The sequence below is a fragment of the Drosophila arizonae genome, chromosome X, assembly GCF_054131065.1.
Source record: "Drosophila arizonae isolate 15081-1271.41 chromosome X, UAZ_ARI_1.0, whole genome shotgun sequence".
In the NCBI taxonomy this organism is placed as follows: domain Eukaryota; kingdom Metazoa; phylum Arthropoda; class Insecta; order Diptera; family Drosophilidae; genus Drosophila; species Drosophila arizonae.
The window spans coordinates 27,189,249-27,210,787 of record NC_142927.1 but is presented as its reverse complement, the minus strand read 5'-3'; the positions used below and the strand labels follow the sequence as shown (position 1 = coordinate 27,210,787).

At 44.3% G+C, this 21,539-nt stretch overlaps 2 protein-coding genes across 5 annotated transcripts; both read left to right on the top strand.

Moving 5' to 3' along the window:
- Positions 1-28: 28 nt before the first annotated feature.
- On the top strand, positions 29-1,377 carry scu (hydroxysteroid 17-beta dehydrogenase 10). Its single transcript, XM_018016328.2, has 2 exons — positions 29-185; positions 472-1,377. Exons 1-2 carry the CDS (start codon positions 177-179, stop codon positions 1,228-1,230), a joined length of 768 nt encoding a protein of 255 aa, XP_017871817.1. The 5' UTR covers positions 29-176; the 3' UTR covers positions 1,231-1,377.
- Positions 1,378-1,485: 108 nt separating this feature from the next.
- Socs16D (Suppressor of Cytokine Signaling at 16D) lies at positions 1,486-9,486 on the top strand. 4 transcript variants are annotated; one of them, XM_089475752.1, is made up of 9 exons: positions 1,486-1,689; positions 3,301-3,704; positions 3,775-6,184; positions 6,248-6,357; positions 6,790-6,958; positions 7,063-7,153; positions 7,220-7,327; positions 7,408-7,540; positions 7,604-9,486. In XM_089475752.1, the coding sequence occupies exons 2-9, from the start codon at positions 3,360-3,362 to the stop codon at positions 7,625-7,627; spliced, it is 3,390 nt and encodes a 1,129-aa protein (XP_089331878.1). In that variant the 5' UTR covers positions 1,486-1,689; positions 3,301-3,359; the 3' UTR covers positions 7,628-9,486. The 4 variants fall into 4 exon arrangements, with proteins under 4 accessions (XP_089331878.1, XP_089331877.1, XP_089331876.1 ...); XM_089475751.1 differs by having other exon boundaries at positions 1,486-1,720; XM_089475750.1 differs by having other exon boundaries at positions 1,486-1,783.
- Positions 9,487-21,539: the final 12,053 nt, after the last annotated feature.

Here is a 21,539-nt window from a genome sequence, read left to right as displayed (position 1 = left end):
CTCAACTATCGATGAGCTTCCTGAGCGATGTATAGATTGTATTATAGTCCAGCCCTGGAGCTTGTCAAAGCAGCAACCGGTGTTTTTCCAATAGAGCCGCAGTCGTCAGCCAGTCTTCCAGATTACTCTGCAGTTGTCTAACCAATTGATTTAAATTTTTCACAAATTCATTAAACATGATCAAGGTAAGCTCATAGTATGTGCAAAAACAAAAAACAATAAAAGAAGGGAAGCACTAAACAAATCGTCCAGCCTTTACCAGATTTGATTTGAACTCTAGCAATTGAGTACAAAGTCCAATTGGGACAATCATTGTCTGCTAAGAATAACTGTATGTATGTGTGCCGTGTACAGTGTACCTTGTACCTAAAGATCTGATTCGACGCCTTATCGTTACACAATGATTAAAAATAATTAAAAAAGATTCCATTATCTGCCAAATTTAATGCAAATTATTAATATCACTTGTAGAACGTTGTTTCCCTGGTGACTGGTGGCGCCTCTGGCCTGGGCAGGGCCACAGCCGAGCGTCTGGCCAAGCAGGGCGCCAGTGTTGTGCTCGCCGATCTGCCTTCCTCCAAGGGAACTGAGGTGGCGAAGGAGCTGGGCGACAAGGTGGTCTTTGTGCCCGTCGATGTCACCTCCGAGCAGGACGTGAGCGCCGCTCTCCAAACGGCCAAGGACAAGTTCGGGCGTCTCGATTTAACGGTCAACTGTGCGGGCACCGCAACCGCCGTGAAGACCTACAACTTCAATAAGAACGTGGCTCATCGCCTGGAGGACTTCCAGCGGGTGATCAACATCAACACGGTGGGCACCTTCAATGTGATTCGCCTGTCCGCCGGCCTAATGGGCGCCAATGCACCCAACCAAGATGGCCAACGCGGCGTCATTGTGAACACCGCCTCGGTGGCTGCCTTTGATGGGCAGATTGGCCAGGCAGCCTACTCGGCCTCGAAGGCGGCCGTTGTGGGCATGACCTTGCCCATTGCCCGCGACCTGAGCACCCAGGGAATTCGCATTTGCACGATTGCCCCGGGTCTCTTCAACACCCCGATGCTGGCTGCGCTGCCGGAGAAGGTGCGCACGTTCCTGGCCAAGTCAATACCGTTTCCGCAGCGTCTGGGCGATCCCAGCGAGTACGCCCAGCTGGTTCAGGCTATCTACGAGAATCCGTTGCTCAACGGCGAGGTCATCCGCCTGGACGGTGCCTTGCGCATGATGCCCTAAAATGGAACTGTCACTCTCAAATCAGTCTTGCATTTATAGCAGTCACCGTGTGTTTTTTTTTTCTCTGTTCTTCTCTTAGTCAATAAGTAAAAAGTTGTTGCCAATTTTAAATTGTGCTAAATAAAAATTGTCAAATTTTCAAAATTATATCGATTGTTTTCACAATGTTTATTTGAAAACTAACATATACATATATCGATAGCATATAGTGTTTATAAAGTGTAGCCCAAAAAACCGCTGCTTAGCATTTTTGCCATTTGCCGGCGCTGGTCACACTGGGAACGACGCTGAGACGACGTCGGAGTTTTGGACGAATGAAATAATGCTGAAATTGAAAGCAGCAGCCGAAAAACAATTGCAATGTGTGCAAATGCAAGCAATCAATATGTGTTTATTAACAAAGTGCGTGTGTTAAGCAAAAAGTGCGATCTGTAGGCGTAGCAGTGCAATCGCAACAAGGCAAGAGAGAGCGCCAGTGCCCACAGCCAAGGCAAGTGCAATGAAAATTGTATGCGCCGTGGAATTGTAATGAATGCTAATGCATTTGTCATGTGTATGTGTGAGTGAGTGCGCGACACTCGTATTAAAAGTAAAAAAGTGTGCATGTGTGTGTGTGCCTTAGTGTCTGGCTATGTGTACGCGAGAGCCAGGAGAGCAATAATTAAATTAAGCTAAGGTGTTACGTTCATGTGAGTTGGTGCTGCTGCTGCGTCGCTGTCAGCGCGTGTGTGTGTGCATGTGTGCGTGCGCCCAGTTGTGTATATACAAAGTGACAAAAAATTCTAATAAGAATATTTGTTATCACTATCGCCTTCTCGCTCCTGCACGCTTTTGCCATAATAATATATATGTATATATTCATTTATATATATATGTATATATATATTGCAATAACGCTTGACTGGATGCAACGCATTTTAATAGCGGCATTCCGTTATAAAAAAATACTACACCGCACGAGTTACTACGAAAACGACGACAACGACGCCAACGACGAGGATGCTGTTAACGTCGGCAGCGGCAGCGCAGTAGCGTCAAATTTTCCGGCTATTCCTTTTGGCTGATGCTGCTGGGCGGTGCTGCTCCTGTGTTCGTGTGTATATACATATATACATATATTGATATATATATATTATATATATATACATATATGTATGCGCTTGTGTATGTGTGTACTACACACAACGCAATATTTTACGCACTCAAAGGCTTTAGCATTGTGTTAGTATATATATATGTGTGTGTGTGCCTTTTCAAACTGCCAGAAATGGAGAAAAAACGTAGCGAATATCTACGCCCAAAATCTACTACTAAATTGACAACAATTTCTGCGCACAAGCGAATGCTGTGCGAAATGCTTTGGCAGAGGGGGAGGCGCGGCCGGTTGGGTGGGTGGCTGGGCGCACGCAACTGTCATTGACCTTCAATTCGGTGCAGCATTCGTTGTTGTGCAGCAGCAGCGGCAGCAACGACGCCGCACCCAAAGGTCATATGATGTGTGCGGCGCGCTGTGCGATGTGTGTCATCAATTAATCAATTTATCAATTCATCAAGCGTTAATTGGCAATACATTGAAAAGACATGTAGTGCGAGCCGCTAGCCGAGGCAGCGTTATCATAATGAATGAACGAATGAGCCCGGAGTGAAACCGAAAATTGCTCCAGCTTTGATTTGTGGACGAAGCCAATCAATTCATCAATCAATCAATCTGATGATTGACAGCGCTCAATCGAGAGCCGGCAAGTGTGTGTGTGCCGAATGTGAAAGGCTGCTTGAGTAGTTTTTGCATTGAGCTAAGCAAACGCAGACTGAAGTGTTCGTCAGACTTATTAGAGAACAGAAAATATAGCCATACGATTTGAATTCAATTACTTTTCCTATTATAAATAGCACAAGCAGACTGAAGAAAAGCGGAGAGCATCAACTCTTAATCAGATTTAATTGCAATTTGCATTTGAGTCACACGAAGAGCGAATCAGATGAAACGTTTGTGTTCTCTTTTGGCTCGGCTCAAAGCAATCAATCGATCAGTCAATTAATTAACTAATTTACTCTACCTCTACCTTGCAGCACACACACACACACACACACACACTCACCCACACACAGCACACACACACATACTGAACATGGAATCGTCCATTAAGCTTAAGGAGTGCAACAACTCGAACGGTAATCCAAATCAGAGCCTCAATCAGAGCCAACTGTGCAATGGGAACAGCAACTGCACCACCAACTCCGGAGTCACCGGCAACGGTGGTGGCGTGACCGTTAGCATTTGCAGCAGCGACAGCTTTAGCAGCATGATGCCACCGCCCGCAACGACGCGCGACCACGAGCTGGTCAGCGCGAACAGCATCGAGCTGAATGCGGCCGCCTCGCTGAGCGATGACAGCGGCGTCCCATTGACCACCAACAGCTCCATATCCAGCGGCGACTCGTATCGCATTGGCATGTGCAAGTTCGAGATCGAGGTGAGTGCGCCATGAGCTGCCTGCGGGCCCAGCTACCGCCTCTCAATTAACCGTTTCGTTTCGCTTGCAGATGGTGGAGAGCGACGGCGAGGTGTCGCAGTTCGATTCGCTGGACAACTGCTCGGAGGGCGGCATGAGCGCGGAGAACTTCAATACGCTTAAGAAGGGGCCGCTGGCGCCAATCGATCCGCCGCCCGAGTTCCAGGACTCGCCGCAAACGACGCTCGTGCGCTCCATCTCGAAGAACATTGTGAACAGCCTGCGCCGCTGGACCTCGTCGCAGTCGTCGTTCGAGCATCTCAAGGACGACGTGACCATGGTCAGCGCTGCGGTGGCCAGCGGGGCCACAGGTGCCAACCAGGAGCTGGTCCTGCTGCTGGCCAAACCGGCGCTGGATGTCAGCGGCACCAGCACCAGCAGCAGCAGCAGCTGCAAGCTGTCCGGCAGCGATGCGACCTCTGCTGCCGCAGCGGCAGCGGCGGCGGCGGCTGCTGCTGCTGCTGTTGCGGCCAGCCACTCGAGCCAGCAGTGCGCTGCGCTGTGCCAGGAGCGCACGCTCAAGGAGTCGTATGCCATCAACAAGCACCTCTACTCGAGCGACTCCATACTGAACAGCCACACGGACAACATATACGACGAACCAAATAATATCATAAGCAGCTCGCTGGGCAACAGCATCGATCTGCTCGACGACGACGAGGACGATGAGAACGACAATGATGAGGATGATGCTGATGCTGATGCGGACGACGACGATGTCGAGGCGGCCTCGGAGCAGAGCAGCTGCTCGCCCTCGCTGCCATCGCCACCGCCGCCCGTCTCGATAATCAAAATCAAGCAGACGCTGTGCCCCTACTACCAGGATCACACGCGCTACTTCAAGGCCATTCCCACGGAGCAGGACAGCATTGCCAGCGCGAAGGCGGCGGCGGCAGCGGCTGCGGCTGTGGCCCAGCAGCGCTTCAACAGCGCCGGCCTCTCCGAAATACACGACTACGATCTGTACTACGGGGCGCGCGGCAGGCAGTCCGCGGCGCTGCAGCCGCCGGGGGACAACGGCAGCAGCAGTCTGCAGCGGCGGCAGCTGCTGTACAGCCCGCTGGGCCACACAAGCCACTGTCACTACCACTCGCACCACCACCACCACCATCACGGCCACCATCATCACCAGCAGCACCACGGCCAGCGGCCGAACTCGCGCAACTCGCTGAACAGCCGGCTTAGCAGCTCGCACAACTCGCTGAACGTGTCGTCGGCGAACAAGCCGGACGACTCGATCTTCATAACGCAGGCGATGTCGCACGATGCGCTGTTCACGCGCGAGATCTCCGACTTCTACAACGTGCCCATCGACTCGGACATCTATGCCTTTCCCGTCGACATGATCGAGCAGCAGCTGGAGAAGCAGCAGCTCGAGCAGCAGCAACTGGAGAAGCAGCAGCAGCCGCTGGAAAAACCGCAGCAGAGCGTGGCGTACCACAAGGCCTCGAGCAGGCGCAACAAGCGGAACAAGCGCAAGCAGCGCTACGCGGCGGCAGCTGCAGCAGCAGCAGCGGCGGCGGCAGCGGGGTCGACTACGGTGGTGGAGACCAGCGACGATGGCGGCGACAAGACGGGCAAGCATGGCAAATATCGCACGCCGGTGGTGCAGAGTGGCGAGGCGGAGCCGCTGCACATGACGCTCGACGAGGTGAAGCAGTTCTATCACACGCTGTACTCGGACGCGGGCAAGTCCTCGTGGTGTGGTGCGAGTGGTGCAGCTGGCAATAAAATGCTCGGCACTGCCGCAGCTGGCGTCGGCAGCAAAGCGCTGGGCGTCAAGTCGAGCAACGAGACCATCTGGAGCATGTCGACGAACACCACCAACACGACGAACACAACGACGACGACGGCGCGCACGCGCAGCAGTGCGGGCACCACGCGGGCGAGCGGCGGCGGTGCCGCGAGCAGCGACACCACCGCCAAGTATCTGAGCAAGCAGAGCAAGCACAACATCGACAATGATAAGCTGAACAACAACAACAACAACAACAGCAGCAGCAACAATTACGCACAGCAGCAGCAGCTACCGTCGGCGGCAGCAGCAGCAGCAGCAGCCGCTGGCAGCACCACGCAGCTGCCCAACTCCTCAGAGAAGCTGCTGGCCGAGCAGCAGCAGCCGAACAACAACAAGCATCTGCTGCAGTCGGAGAAGAAGTCGCAGTTCTCGCTGAATCTGAAGCAAAAGTTCTGCAGCATCTTTCGCTTTCGGCGCAGCAATCACAGTCGTTGTCGGAGCTCCAATGCGTCAGTGGCGGCAGCAGCAGCCGCCTCAGCGGGTGCCGCCACTGCCACAGCTGCCGCTGTCAGTGCCACAGCGTCCACGACAGACGCCGCCGATGCGGAGGAGGCTAATAATCAGTGTCTCAGCCGCAGCGAGCCCAGCGCCGATCTACGCAAAAAGTTTCAATCGCGCGCTTTGCCGCCGCTGCCACGAAAAGGTGAGCTGGCATCTTCTATGGAGTGATTGGAGTCACTTTAATCCTCTGATGCACTCTTTGCAGCTTATGCCATTGATGCCGCCGAAGCGGAGCCGGAGGAGCAGAAGAAGAGCGCCGGAGCGCAAGAGCCGCGTGCACTGCAGTTTACCTCAAGCATTGAGAAAGTCAAAGACGTATGTGATCCATCCCAATCGATATCGTTGATATGTTTCGCTTTACAGCCCTTTAATTCTCTTGTCAAATGTTAACTTTCTTTTATTTGTTCCTCCTCGCCAATTGTTGTTCCTTTCTCGCGAGAGGAGCTGAATCGATATAGCTCCTTCCGCCTGTCCGTCCGTCAGAATGCATGAACACGTCGATCGCAGAATATATAAGAGCTAGACACTAGAGTGAATCGATAATCGCTATAAAATGGGCTAGAGCTATAATTTAGATGGATAATTTGACTCCGTTCTCTATTTTGCCTTGTACACCGTTAGCGTTAGGGATATAAGGCCCAAGTCAAGCTCGACTAGACTGGAGCACTTTGAATTGTTTGCGTCCAGCTTGACTCCATATTCTCGTTATTTAATTTGATTCATTTAACTTATCGTTCGCCTTTGCAGTATGGCTGGTACTGGGGTCCACTGTCCAGCGAGGCCGCCGAGAAGGTACTTTCCAACGAGCCGGACGGCTCGTTCATAGTGCGCGACAGCTCCGATGATCATTATATATTCTCGTTGAGCTTCAAGCTAAACAACTGCGTGCGGCATGTGCGCATCGAGCAGGATCAGGGTAAGTTTGAGTTTATTATGAGTGACTCTCTCGCTCTCGCTCTCGCTCTCACTCTCACCCTCTGTCTCTCTCTCTTTCATTGTCTGTCTCTGTTTCCATTGCAGGCACATTCTCGTTTGGCTCGTACGCCAAGTTCAAATCACAAACTATAACCGAGTTCATTGAGAAGGCAGTCGAGCATTCGCGCAGCGGCAGGTGCGTTTGATCAACCCGAAACACAAACTAGAATATATCAAACTATAAATCCGCATTTTCTTGCAGATATTTGTTCTTTCTGCATCGTCGGCCGGAGCATGGACCAATGCGTGTGCAATTAACCAATCCAGTATCTAGGTTTAAGCATGTACAAAGCTTGCAGCATATGTGCAGGTGAGTGGGGCAGTTCAGAGAATTTCTGAATAATGCTTTTATGAACCCACATTGAATGCGATTCGTTGTCCTTTGCACAGATTTGTTATACTAAAGGCGGTTATACGAAAGGATCTAATACAGACATTGCCATTACCAAGAAGACTTCTAGACTATCTTAACTATAAGCATTGCTACTCCGAGCAGGTGGAGAGCGACAGTTCGCACTCTCAGGTGAGTGGGCATAGGTATATACATATATGAATAATTCCGTCAATAAACTGTCTGTCTTTGTAGATATCTGGCGATGGCTCTATGTAAAATTAAGCAAGGCGAATGCCGGCAAAGAAATTGATCGAATGCGAAAGCAACAGAAATTATTACATTATATAAGTAGTAGAATTTAACAAACAAAACAAGTAAATGATAAAATCAAGGCAAGAGCGAAGGCATTTAAAAACACGAAACACATAAGAGCAATGGCAACATAAACAATTGTTGATAAAAGGATGCAAGGAAGAAGAAGAAGAAATTCAAAACTCTGTTTATTGATCATTTTTGTACTCGGTGCTATACTATAAATATTAACTAATTAATGACAAAGCAAAAGCGAAACAAAACATAAAACAAAACATATATTAATTGATATGATTATGCGTAGTCAAGTAAAACAAGAACAACAAAACACCAACAGTAACGACAACAACAACAACATCAATAGCAACAACAGCAACACACAAACAATGTATATACTTATGCATAACTAGAATCGATAATAGATAACAAATAATAATAATAATTATAATAACAATTTACACAGCCAGCTGCAAACTTTGAGCACGATGAATTTGGCGAGCGCGTTGAATTCTCGATTTCTAGATTATTGTATAAAACTTGAATGCTTGCCTTTTAGCTGTGATTCTTAGCTGTTGCCACCCGTACATCTAAATATATATATAAATATCTATGTATTTGTTTTTATAAGTTTGGCATAAGATGTTTATTCAGAGCTATGCTTTCTTACCGATTCAAACAAATTCAAACTGTAAATTTGCTCAAGTGCTCGAAGCTCAATGCAATAATATCGTTTAGGAACTTGAGACATGACCCACAAGGGTTGCGACATTGTTGTATTTGAAACCTTAGAAGCAAGTTGAAGTAAAAATGTTAGGCGAGATGAATTTAAGGTCTGACACTTGGATGAAATGAAATACTCGACAATTGCTCAAACGGAACCAATGTTAATATGTATATTTATGATTCTTAATTTATTGTTTTGTATCCCTGTTTTTCGTAGCCTTAATTAATTAATTTGCTAAGCTTGTGTCGCTCTCAGCATCGTGCCCAGAGTGCAGCAAGACCCAAAAAAAAAAAAAAAGAAAAAAGAAGAAAAGCAGAAGGAAAAGTACACGAAACGAAATGTAACGAGAAATATGAAAGTATGTCATTTATTATATAGATCAATGTAAACATCTGTATAATGTTGATTGTAATTGATAATCTAATGATTAATGTATCTGTATCATTAGTATATATATTTATTATTATGACTTAGTTGAGCAATTGCGGGCTCCAAATGCAATATGTACATTTATTTAATTGATTGTTAACCATATTTGTTTTCCTTTTTGTACTTATTCGTTATTTATGTTTAAAGCTCAGTTCTATAAGTATTCAATCATATATATATTTACTTACTGTATATCTCCTCTTTATATTTTTCTACTGTATATTATTTGTTTTTAATTTTATTGAACTACACCTTGTATATATTTATTTTAAACATGCAAAAACAATCCGATTTAAATCTGTTGTTTTTTGGTTTATGCTTTTTCTTCGAACTTACAACAATGCAGCGAATACAATAAACACATTCAATTACACTGTGCAACAAAGTTTCTCACCACAAATAACAAATAGCAAAACCTTTCAGTTAGCAATTTCATTTGAGAATACGAAACGTTTTTCTTTCTGTTTTCTGTTAAAAATTAAACCCTGTTGCATAGTGTTAATTGTTCATTAAAATGTAATAAGCAGGACATCATTTAAAAAATACAAAAAAATTAAAAAAGAAAAAAAAAACACCAAAAAAGACCAGCGAAATGAAAGCAAGAAACATGAGCAATGGAAAGGCAATATAACAAATTTTTAATAATAAAAATTAAACGAAATTGTTGCTACGCTTCTGTTTTTACTGAATGAATGGGATAGACGCATTGCTAGAAATAATTTAGAGAGAGTAAAATTTTGTGTAAGATCAATACATATACATTTGAGGACTACTAAAATCAACGCTTCGAGTTTACAGACTGTTACTTAACATGACTTTCTTGTTTAGAGAACGACTTAACATAATGCCAAGACTTTTGCCAACATAGTTAATATCAGTGCTCCAATGAATTGGCTCAAGTATTAATGGATGGTCATTTTACTTTTTGCCTATATTCACCAAAGTTGTTAACGTACTCCACCTATTGCTAGCTCACTTTGTTTAGCGCCATCTATTGTAATAGTTGCTATGCGACTTTGACATCATGCGGTGGCAAGTGGCGCCATCTATTAGTCAGCTTAACTTTACTTCCTGCAGAAAAGCGTTTTTTTTTTTTCAAACTGAGAATAAAAGGCAAAATTGACTTGAATTGATTGAACTAGTTAAATTATGATATAAGTATATTTTATAATACTTAACGATCATTAAATCATTATTCGAAAGTAAAATAACAAATAGAATTGGTTGATGCAGCGGAGAAAACCATCAATGGAATTAGCATAATATTATTATAATCATCATTGGATCACACCTTTGGTCAATCATCTTAGCCTTACGCAGAGCTAAAAAACCTTAATTTTAAACAAATGAAAGATCTATATTCCAGCATTAGCATGTAATTAATTGCCTTTGTGCACTGAGCTTCAATATTATCATAAGTTTTACAATAAACTGTAACGGTCTTCTATGGTCAGCCAGATAAAAGACAAGTGGTGGTTGGAGTGGGGGTAGCGGCAGGGTAGGGGTATGCCTGAGAGATGGGGGGCGCCTTTGCATGCCGCGGCTTTTGTTGCTTTTCTTGTGGCTTTTCCATCGATCGATTCCAGCAGCGAGAGACGAAGACGCACAACAACAACGAAAACAACAACAACAAGAGAAACAACAACAACAACATCGGCAAGCTGTTAAGGTAAATGCAACTGCAACCGCCTTGTGATTAATTACATTTTCTTTTTAGCCAGTTTTCTCTTTAGCCTTTTCAATTTTTTCGGCTGCTTCAGCGACGTCAACGTCGACGTCGACGTTGCGATTTGAAATTAAATTTTGATTAATTGCAGCCGCCGCCGGTCGGCACCTTTTTGGTCAGTCGGCGCTACGTGAAAAGTGTTTTTGTCTCTCGCTCTATCTCCCTCTCTCTCTCCTTCTTTCTCTCCCACTCTCTGCTTGTTGAAATTCGCTGCACTTGTACCGCCGTCCCGCTGGCTTCGAGAGCGTCCGTCAACCTTCTTGAAACGAAACAATTTTCAGGTGTGAAAAATTTTGAAATGCGCTTTCAATTTGCGCTGCCTGCGTCGACAGCGGCAGCGGCAGCGGCAGAGGCAACGACTGCGGGCCCATTAACGCAGCAACCAAATAAAGTCATTACCAAGTGCCAGGCCACAGCTAAGGGCAGCTAATAGAGACAGAGAGGCAGTGAGGGAGAGGGAGGGAGATGTCGGGTGGGTGCAGGGGGATGGGCGGGGTTCCTGGGCGGCATTGCCTTCTAATGCGCCCCAGCAATTTGCTACGTAGCCCGGCCACACCTACCTGCTGCCAAACATGCAACACGAACGAACAGCCCACCACCTGCCCCTGCCCCTGCCCCTGCCCCTCTCACTCTATCTGACCCCCCTACTCCTGCCAGTCTGTGCCTAGCCTAGGTCTCGTTTGTAGCTGTTGCAGCTCATTCGTGTCTGTCTTGTGGCTAGCAGGGGATCAGATAACTCAATTATTCGCGGCGTAAACAAATGCTGCCTTTCAGGGTTTTTAGCCAACATCTCGACTCGACTCGACTCGACTCTTAACTCTCAATTCTCGAACTGGAGCCAACGTCCAACTGCAACTGCGTTCCGGTGCCAGGTCCAGATCCCGGCCCAGGCCGCCGCGGTCCATGGGGCAGCTTCTTCCTTGCGCCTCAGTTCAAAAGAGATGGGTTATTATCCCAGGCATAAATGGATTGTAAACGTGATTTTTATAGTCATTTAGCATAATAATGCATTTTATGGCTTTGCCAGTCCAGCCAGCTAGCCTCTCGCAGTCGCAGTCGCAGCCGCAGCTCACTCGCTCCGTCTCAGTCGCCAACTTCGCATCTTCGCATCTCGGCTGCATCTTCCGCTCCTCCGCTCGCCTCTCCCACAGTCTCCAACAGTAAATTAAGCATTGCTACGTTTGGCTCTTTTGGCTCTTTGACTGCGGCTGCTTAGTGCAAAGATTTGTTTTCTGCTTAACTTACCAATAGAGAGAGAGAGAGAGAGAGACAGAGAGAGAGAGAGAGAGAGAGAGAGAGAGAGAGAGAGAGAGTGCAATATCTAGCTATTGCAGAGAGAGAAAGAGAGAGATAGTCCACAATTTCAATGTTAGCTCATGCGTGCAGCATTATATGAAAATAATTTATATCATTTCTATCGATAATATATATCATATATAATATAATTCGTTACTTTAGCTCTGCTTTTTGATACAGATAAGTTTTATAATTGAAAATAACTATATATAGAATATTCACAGTTTTTTTTTTTTTTTGTGTTAGTTATTTAAGGAATTGTTGAGTACTATGGAGCTGTGGAGCTATGTGGAGTAACTCTGTTACTTTAGAGCGACTATGAAACTAATTGAGTTACCACTCTATGGAATTATGGAATTGTGGAACTATGAAGCCCTGCAACTATGGAGCTATGCAGCTATGGAGCTAATGAACTATAAACCTATTAAACTATGAAACTATAGAACTTTGGAGCAATATGTAATAACATCTGACACAGTTTGGATGGGATGCAAGTCTCTTTTTCGTTAGATGATTAGAAAGCTGATTAACTTAATTGTAATAATACCATAATATCATGCTCTGCATATCTTAATACCTTTTCTGAAAATTGTCTATGGAAAGTTTAGTTTTCTGTTACATTTTATCTTCTAAACTATGCAAATAAACAATATTTAAAACTCTAGATAAAATGATGCGTCCTTTTTGCTAGAAAACACCTGATTTCTATGGTAGCTAGTAACAAGCTATGTTTACAATTTTCCAGCTAGATATTAACCAGATTCTGTTTTATTTGTTTGTGCTTTTCAGAGATTGTCTTTTGCTGTCAATAAATCTAGCCGTATTTTTCTTTCTAGCTTGAAAACTAGCCCTGTTCGCGTTTGTGGCTAGAAAACTAGCCATATTTAAAGTTTGCAGCTAGAAAAGATTCTATCCATTTGCTATAAACTTTGAAGCCAGATAGCGTGTCAAATTTGCATGTTTTTCAGCTAGAAAATAAGTGGGATTGGCCTTTTTTACTAGAAAGAACTAGGTATATTTGTCTCTTCAGCTAGAAAACTAGCTATATTCGATTTGGTAGCTAGAAAACTTGCCATATTTTCGATTTCAAAGCCAGAAAAAGAGCCAAATTTGTTGTTTCCCTAGTCAGCATTGGGTCAAATGCGCAACTATCATGATTTAGAGGGAACACAATCTCTGTCTGCGCATAAACTGAAATCTCGCTGAACGAAGACGTCGCTTGACTGACTTCTTAGCCAATTTGCGCGTTTGCGGCCCGTTCACGTTTGTTATTCACGCTTTTCAATTGAGAGTGCGCCGCACAGATGTTCGAAGGCCTCCTTCAGCCGGCTAGCCAGACAGCCAGCAAGTCGAGCAGCCAACCAGACAGCATCGAGTGTTGCGCTGTGCCGCTCGAGAAACTTCATCCTGGGATCCTCGTTTTATTGTTTGTCTTCTTTATTACTCAACAAATATGCGGCAATTTGCGAGCCTGCAAGCGAACCAGCTCGAGTTGGCCAAGAGAGGCATACTCCTGCTCCTCCTACTGCTCCTGCTACTCCCTCTCCTTTGGCCAGTTGGCCATTTTTCGTGCTGCAGAAATCAATCGGCCAAATGCCTGGCCGCAAAATTGTATTTATTTATTTATATCGCTTTTGTTTTTCCCTCTTTTTCTTGCGCCTCGTTTCTGCCCCGCTTGATCTTAGCCGACACAGTTGTTGCTGCTGCGGCTGCTGCTGCTGCTGCTGCTGCTACGGCTCCTGCTGTTGCTGCTGGTTTGCTCTTATCTGACCGCATTGAGAATGAAGTAATCCAATTTGTGCGCAGGTTGTCATTTTGGCGCGCCAAGGTGCTCATTACTGTCCGACGCAGTGGTCGTACCTTGAGCTGGAGACGCTCATTGGGCAGTGTTGGTAAATGGCACATGCATTAAGTGTTGCCTAACTAGCTTCGTATTTGAAATGATTTAACCCGTTTTGTTCGCATGCCTAGCTATTCATTTACGATAGCTCTTCGTCTTAGATCCTACATCGGGTCGTTAAAGTGCTGGAAATATGACTTAAGTGTTGAGTAACTTTTTCTTGATACAATTACACCTGCATGAAATTTTGATATACTATATATACTTTTGCGTATTTTATACATCTCATGCAAAACAGTGTTGGTAAACATGCTGTGCTTTAAGTGTTGGCTAACTAGTTGCCTAGTTTAGAAAGTATTTGAATTGAATTAATATTTTTGGTGAAAATGTTTATCGGACTCAAATTATTTATTAACGACTGCTCTATATGTAGATCAAACTGTATGTGCTTGCGTGCTGGGCCAGTGTTGGTAACTACAATCACAAAAAGTGATTGTTAATTATACCCAAACACATTTATAGCATACTTGAATTTTAATGTGTTTCTATCTCTTAGCTTACCTCAAATATCTCATTCAAGACAGTGTTGGCAAGAATGTAATTAGCCAACATTAAAATTAAATGGTTAGTATGTATTTTGAAATAATTAGAATTAAAAACAATTTATTACAATATTTTGCTTCACTATCAGTGTACTCATTCCTCTCTTCACCTTAAAAAAACAAGTAAGAAGGCTCCAGTCGAGACTGCTCGACTGGGAGATACCCTGAACTCTCCAATCTGATATTCTAATCACTCTGCACTTATTTTAGGCACACATACATACATACGCACGCAACTCAAATTTCGTATCACACCAGTGTTGGTTAACACAATTTGCCTAGAATGCTGGCTATTCAATGCTATTTGCCAGCTACTTCTAAAAGAAGTGTTGGTAAATGTCTTTCTCGTTGTGGTATGTTAGGCAACATATACTGTATATATATTTAGAAAAACTTCTTTGTTAATGGGATTAGTAATTGTTTAGTAATTGAGCAAGAATATACAGAGGTGTTTCTCTGTTAAAGCAGTGTTGGATAACTATAACTATCACAAGTGTTGGTTGACTTTATATGAGTTTCGAAGCAAATTATAGATAAGACCGAGTCATAGCCAACATATAGAAAGGGTTAGTCAATATCAATTTTCTGACAGTGTTGGCTAGTGACTTATAACAAACTTAATTCCATATTTCAATTTTTTATACTTGATTTGGCAAATCTAAAGCAACTATTCGTTAATGCTCCATTGTCTTAATGGTTTTGCCTTTTAAATTGATTAAAATTACGATTTAGCTTCGAGTTTGAAATGAGATGCATATGGAGTGGCTGTTGCCCAACTAGTTAGGCATAAATCTCAATTGAGTTAGCTGATAAAAACCCGTTTGGCCACCCCCCGGCACACCCTGTCGCCCCGCTGGCAGCGGGGTGTTAAACGCTGCGCTCTTTTGGGCAACATTTCTTGGCCATTGTTTTCGCACAGCACTCAAAATATTATCAAAATACTTATCAAACAATAAAGCAAACTTACCAGCAGGCTGGAAGAGGAGAAGGAGGAGGTGGAGGAGGGGCAGGAGCAGGAGGTTTGGCATAGGCTAGAATTAGGGTTAGCTTTTGGTCTTTGCGCTATGTAGATTTACTTGATTTATTATATACACACACATATATATGTATGTATGTATATATAAAATTTTGGTTTGGCTTATCGAAATGATCAAAATGCAAACCGCACGCGACCTTCATAAAAATGTTGCCCTCTTTGGAACAAAAGTAATTTTGAAATTATTTCCAGCAGCTTTGGGGTTGCCAATGAAATTTTTGATTTCGACATCCGATTTCGACTTGTTCTGGGGTGTCGTTTGACACGAGACACTAAACACGAGACACGAGACACGAGACGAAAGGACCATCGACAATCGAGAAGCGAGAAGCGACAAGCGACGACGAATGTTTATCAAAACAAGCAAATCGCATAAAAATTGAGCCATTGTCAAGGGGTCCAGAGTGCTGGGCCCGGAGGGGCGTTGCGTGGGGTGGCTCGCCCTTTCCGGCTATGTCCCAAGTCAGCCGAAACAAAAGAGGCGTCGAGATCTGATCCTAAGCCCCGATTAGTTATTATTATAGTCGCATTTAGGCCATTATAAATTTCGAGTGCCATTCATTTGTTTTATTTGGCTGTCAAGTCATCTATCTCTATCTCTATCTCTATCTCTATCTCTATCTCTATCTCTATCTCTATCTCTATCTCTATCTCTATCTCTATCTCTATCTCTATCTCTATCTCTATCTCTATCTCTATCTCTATCTCTATCTCTATCTCTATCTCTATCTCTATCTCTATCTCTATCTCTATCTCTATCTCTATCTCTATCTCTATCTCTATCTCTATCTCTATCGCTTAACTGCTCGATCTTCTCACACTAAATACGTATCTCTTCTAATTCATTTCATTTGACTTATTTCTCTCTTATAATTCGTTTACTTTGTACTGCATTTATATCGGGTTAGCTGTTAATTCGGATTTCTGTGTGGCAAATATATAATTATGGGAATCCTGCTTAAGTACTTTAACTATTTATGCGTACCATATGATCTATCTCTGAAAATATCTTGACACTTTCTCTTTTTATTAAAATCAATTTTACATCTCCTATCCTAGGCGTTTCGTGTTTGGTTCCACTTTGGAATGTCTTTCTTGTCCAGTGATCCTACCCATCTACTATTACCTCTTTCTCTCCAACTCTCTCTCTCTCCAACTCTCTCTCTCTCCAACTCTCTCTCTCTCCAACTCTCTCTCTCTCTCTCTCCAACTCTCTCTCTTTCTCGCTGTCTATCATCCTCCTACTCTTCTTCATTTCTCTATCTCTCGCTCGCCATTATTCTCTCACTTTCTCTCTATCTGTTTTATCTCTTTTTCGTCCCATTCCATCTATGTCTCTAATTCAGAAGGAATTCGATTTCGTTTCTGCTTCTTCTCTTAATTCTTTCAATATAACCCTCTATCTCTGTCTCTTTTTCTCACTTTCCATTTCTCTTTATCCCTCTCTCCCTTCTTCCTTCATGATCCTTGTATCTTTCTTTTTCTCCCTCTCTATTTTTCTCTACTTCAATCTTTCTCTCTCGCTCGCTATCTCTCTTTCGCTCGCTTTCTCTCTTTTTCCCTCCCCATATTCCTCTCTCTCGTCCTCTATCTATGTACCTCCCCCTCTCTCAGCTGTTTGCTTATAAATTCCCTACCTATACTCTACCCCCACCTTTGACTATCCCAAACGCTTAGTCTCTTTCCTAACTGCGCATTTTTCTCAATTTCTTTCAATACTTCCTCCCGCCCCTTTCGGGAAGCTCTGTTCTTTTAACGTTAGCCAACCTCATCTTCTCATGCTGTGGTAACAACAACAACAATAACAAGGACAACAACAACTATTAGCTGGCCACTTTGTTCAGGCAACTGGCGATAATCCGACGAAGCCACCAACAGTCGAGAGCCAAGTCGAGTCGAGTCGAACCGAGCCGAGTCGAGCCGCCTCGAGAGACGCAAATCCTTGTCGATTGCTCACTTTAATACGCGACACCCCGCAAAGCTGGCTTCCATTTGGGGTTTGGCATTCGGAATGGCATTCCCCTGTTCACTATTTACGTCATGTTGTACATGTTAAGCCGACAAATCGGTTGCGATTGATTAAAGTGTGTCGAGGCTCTGGCCTGGCGTCGTTCTTGAATGCCTTGCTTTGTATCCGGGTCGATTGCAATCTTGACTTCATTATCGGCTTTTCGAAATTTTTGGAAAATTTGAAATCTGGCCAACGTTCGAGCGGGTCGGCAAGTTAAGCCGCTGGCGACGTCCACCTTAGCCACCGGTCGGTGAGACCCAAAAAGGACGCTCGCCGTGAAATTTGTCATATCCTTATCTGAGCATCTGGCGGTGGTTGTTTGCGCTTGTTGCTGCGCCTGCCAAAACATATTTCACTGGGCCACGGAGGCCAAAGGAGGCGTGAAATCCGCTGTCGCACGTTGCCGTGTCGAAGCAGCAAAGCCTCGACATGCGCCCACCGCCAGGATTTGCCAGGTTGTACAGCATGGCCAGAAACCAGCATCTAGCTTCCAGCTTCCAGTTCCCAGTTCCCAGTGGAGCACTAGTCTCAACTGCGGCTGTGGCTGCCCATGAAATCGCTGCATGCGTCTAGGATTAGGCAAATTTCAAGCCGTGTGTACGCGCAGAAGATTTGGCGTGGCTCGATGTAGATTGCATAGTGTAGGCTAGGGTATTTAATTGAAGTATATACTGTAGGTGTAGGTTGTGCAGTGTAGGACGAGAATGTAGCTGTGCTTCGGTTACTAGCTGAAGATTGTAGCGTATTTCTCTCGGGCTGATTGGAGATGAATAGACTCGCTGGTGTAGTACACTAAATGAATGTAAATACAATATGGAGGGTGCTAGATGTGGTAAACTAGATTGATACTAGACGGAGGGTGCTGGGTGTACTACATCAGATGTATGTAGATGCCAGTTGTAGGGTACTAGGTGTACTACACTAGATGTATATAGATGCCAGAGAGAGGGTGCTAGATGTACTACACTAAATATATATAGATGCCAGAGAGAGAGAGTGCTAGATGTACTACACTAGATGTATATAGATGCCAGAGAGAGGGTGCTGGGTGTACTACACTAAATATATATAGATTCCAGAGAGAAGGTGCTAGATGTACTACACTATATGTATATAGATGCCAGAGAGAGGGTGCTGGGTGTACTACACTAAATATATATAGATTCCACAGAGAAGGTGCTAGATGTACTACACTAGATGTATATAAATGCCAGAGAGAGGGTGCTGGGTGTACTACACTAAATATATATAGATTCCAGAGAGAAGGTGCTAGATGTACTACACTAGATGTATATAGATGCCAGAGAGAGGGTGCTGGGTGTACTACACTAAATATATATAGATGCCAGAGAGAGGGTGCTAGATGTAAACTGCTAGACCTAGGCTACTATATGTAGGTTATTTCATGTATTGATTAACGTGGTGTACGGTGCTGGAGGTAAGACCATGTAGGCTACTAGTTGTAGAGTGCTGAATGCTGAAAAAGCTGCAAATATAGTCAGCTGTAGAGTTCGAGATGAAGGTCTCTCTGTCTAGGGTACAAGATGTATGATAATGAATGAAGCGGTGTTAATGTCTGTCGGTAGCTGTAAGGTGTCGGACGTAGGGTGCTAATTGTAGATCGGCATGAAGCTAATAAAGAAGTTGATGTCCATAATTTAGTAGCCTAGCCTAAGGGATGCTCGATCGTGCATCGAAGTACATATTGATGTAGCGTAGAAAGTATGATATATGTACATAAATATATAAGAGTATAACATATAATAACCAAATTACGTAATATGTATATTAGATCTCAATCATGATCTCTGAAATATATGAAATGTTAAATATAATTTGTAATTTGTAATTTTCATGTTACATGGATGGAAGTTAGCTGTAGGGTAAAAAAGATATACTAAGTTATGGTTAATTTTTAGAGCACAAAAACACTGTCATTTGTGCAGGAGATGAAGTACAATGAGAAGAGGGACTAGGATGCCTGGTACTAGGTATATGGATCTATAGATGTATGGTATGATATATGTGTTATAAGTGATATGATATGATGTGTTATAAGTAGACGTACTACGTTGTGTATGGGTGCAAGTAACAGGATAAAGAATGTAGGACATCAGCTTGATAGATAGAGTGTATGGTATAAGTGCCTAACTCAAGGGCGGACTATAGATTGAGTGTCGATGACAAATGAGGATGACAATGGATTCCAGCTATAGGATTTCGTCTTTATGTGTGATGCTGTGATTACCATTTAAGTTTAGGTAGTCTACTACACTTAGAAGGGAAGAAAGCGGACTCTAGGTGTAGGGTGCAAGCCCTTAGTGTATTGCCCAGAAATGCAGGGCTGTGCTTCTGTAGTTCACCTCGTTGGCTGCAATCCCTAAGCTGCTGGACTGCGGTTAGCTGGGGTAGCTGGGCTAGCTGGGGTTTACGCTGCCAAGTTGGGGCTGTAAATGGAGGCGAGGGGCGGCGCTTGGCTTTGGGGCTCGCCGATTGCTCCACTTGCTCAGCTGCATCGAGCACTTGCACTAATTACAATTGCAATTACGCGTCGTGCGAATTGCAAATCCGCGTCCGCGTTCGCTTGGGAGCCAAAATGCGTTCGCACTTCCCATCATTAGGCTGGGTGAGTGAGTGAACGATAGAGGGAATGCCAGATGGAGGGACTGGGGCTGCATGCGTTGCATATTAATCAAATTAGCTCCAATTTTTTTTATTTTTATTTTATTTTTTTTTTATTTTGTGGTTCACTTTGTGTTTTGCTCGCCTTTGGCTTAGGCAACGCTTTTTGCTGCGGCGATCGCAGAAATCATTTTAATGACATCGGCAGCGGCCAACAGCAAACAGCAAACAATTGAGTTGTCAACTGTTCGGGCCTGCGAGCGGGGCGTGGCTGCCGGGCAGCTGGGCGTTGATGACATTAATAAACGCAGTTCGCATATGCAAAAGGCATCAAAAGGCGGGAGAAGCCAGCGAAAAAAAAGCGGACAAATGCAACTGCAACTGCAACTGCAGCAATGTTAATTACCAAAGCCAAAGCCAAAGCGACAAAATTGTAACAGTGGCAATGCCTGAGGCGCTCTGCGAATGGGCGTGGCCAGGCCGAGAAACTGGGGAGCTGCTGGAGCTGAAGCAGCATCCGAGCATCGGTGCTTGGTATGTGGAGCATCCGCATCAGCATCAGCATCAGCAACGGAAAAGGCCCAAGGCCGACCACTTGAAGTGCATTAATTGCCTTCCTCGGCGAGCAGAAGCTGCAGCTGAGAACGGAGCGATTGAGGGCAACACTTGCACCACTTGCACCACTTGCAGCACTTGCAGCACTCGCCCCACTCCACATCTAAGCCCAGCCGCCTCCCCTGCGTGCAGCATGTGCTGTGTGTAGCTTAGTGCTTATGAAAATGAATGAGGCCACAATTTGATTCAGCCCCACAGCCCCACAGCTCCACATGCTCCCTCCCAGCTTGACAAAGCAGCCATAATGAGAGCCACTGATGACTTCTACGTGTCCATCAAACGCCGCTACATATTGGCCGGGTGGCGGCGGCTCCAAGCGCTGGGCGCCAAATAAATTGGGCCAGCCAATTTGGCAAGCGATGCGATTTGTGGGCGGCCCTGGAACAATACCCATCCGAGGCCCGAGCAGATTGCTTGATGAGTTGCCAGCGATGCTCGCAGCCGATAAAGCCCGAGCACACATTGCTGCCATACTAATGCAAATAATAATAATAATAGAAATAATAATAGTAATGACGGGCATTATTCAATCTAATTATATCATGCACTCGCTCTGCAAGGCCAGCCCAGCTGATTGTGGTGGATTACTTAAAGGAAATCGGAGTATGAAATAGGGAATCTCTATTTTGACTGAAATGAAACATATATAGTATATTCGAAATTTGTTTGCCTCTTCTATTGCACCCACAATTGAGATCTTTGCTATATACAGATGTGTTCACAAAAATAGCAGTGCCTTAACTTGCCTTGGGCTTTGACTACGATTTAAAGCGTTGATGAAATGCGGACTTACATTTTTTTCATTCAGATATTGGGCATTCAAAATAAGTAAATATAAATTCATATGAAAACTGAACCGAACAAGATATTAGAAAAAAATCAAAATTTAGTAATATAGTAAATGTAATGTAATGTAAATTTAAAAGTAATATAGTAAATGTAATGTAATGTAAATATACAGTAGAATTCGGTTAT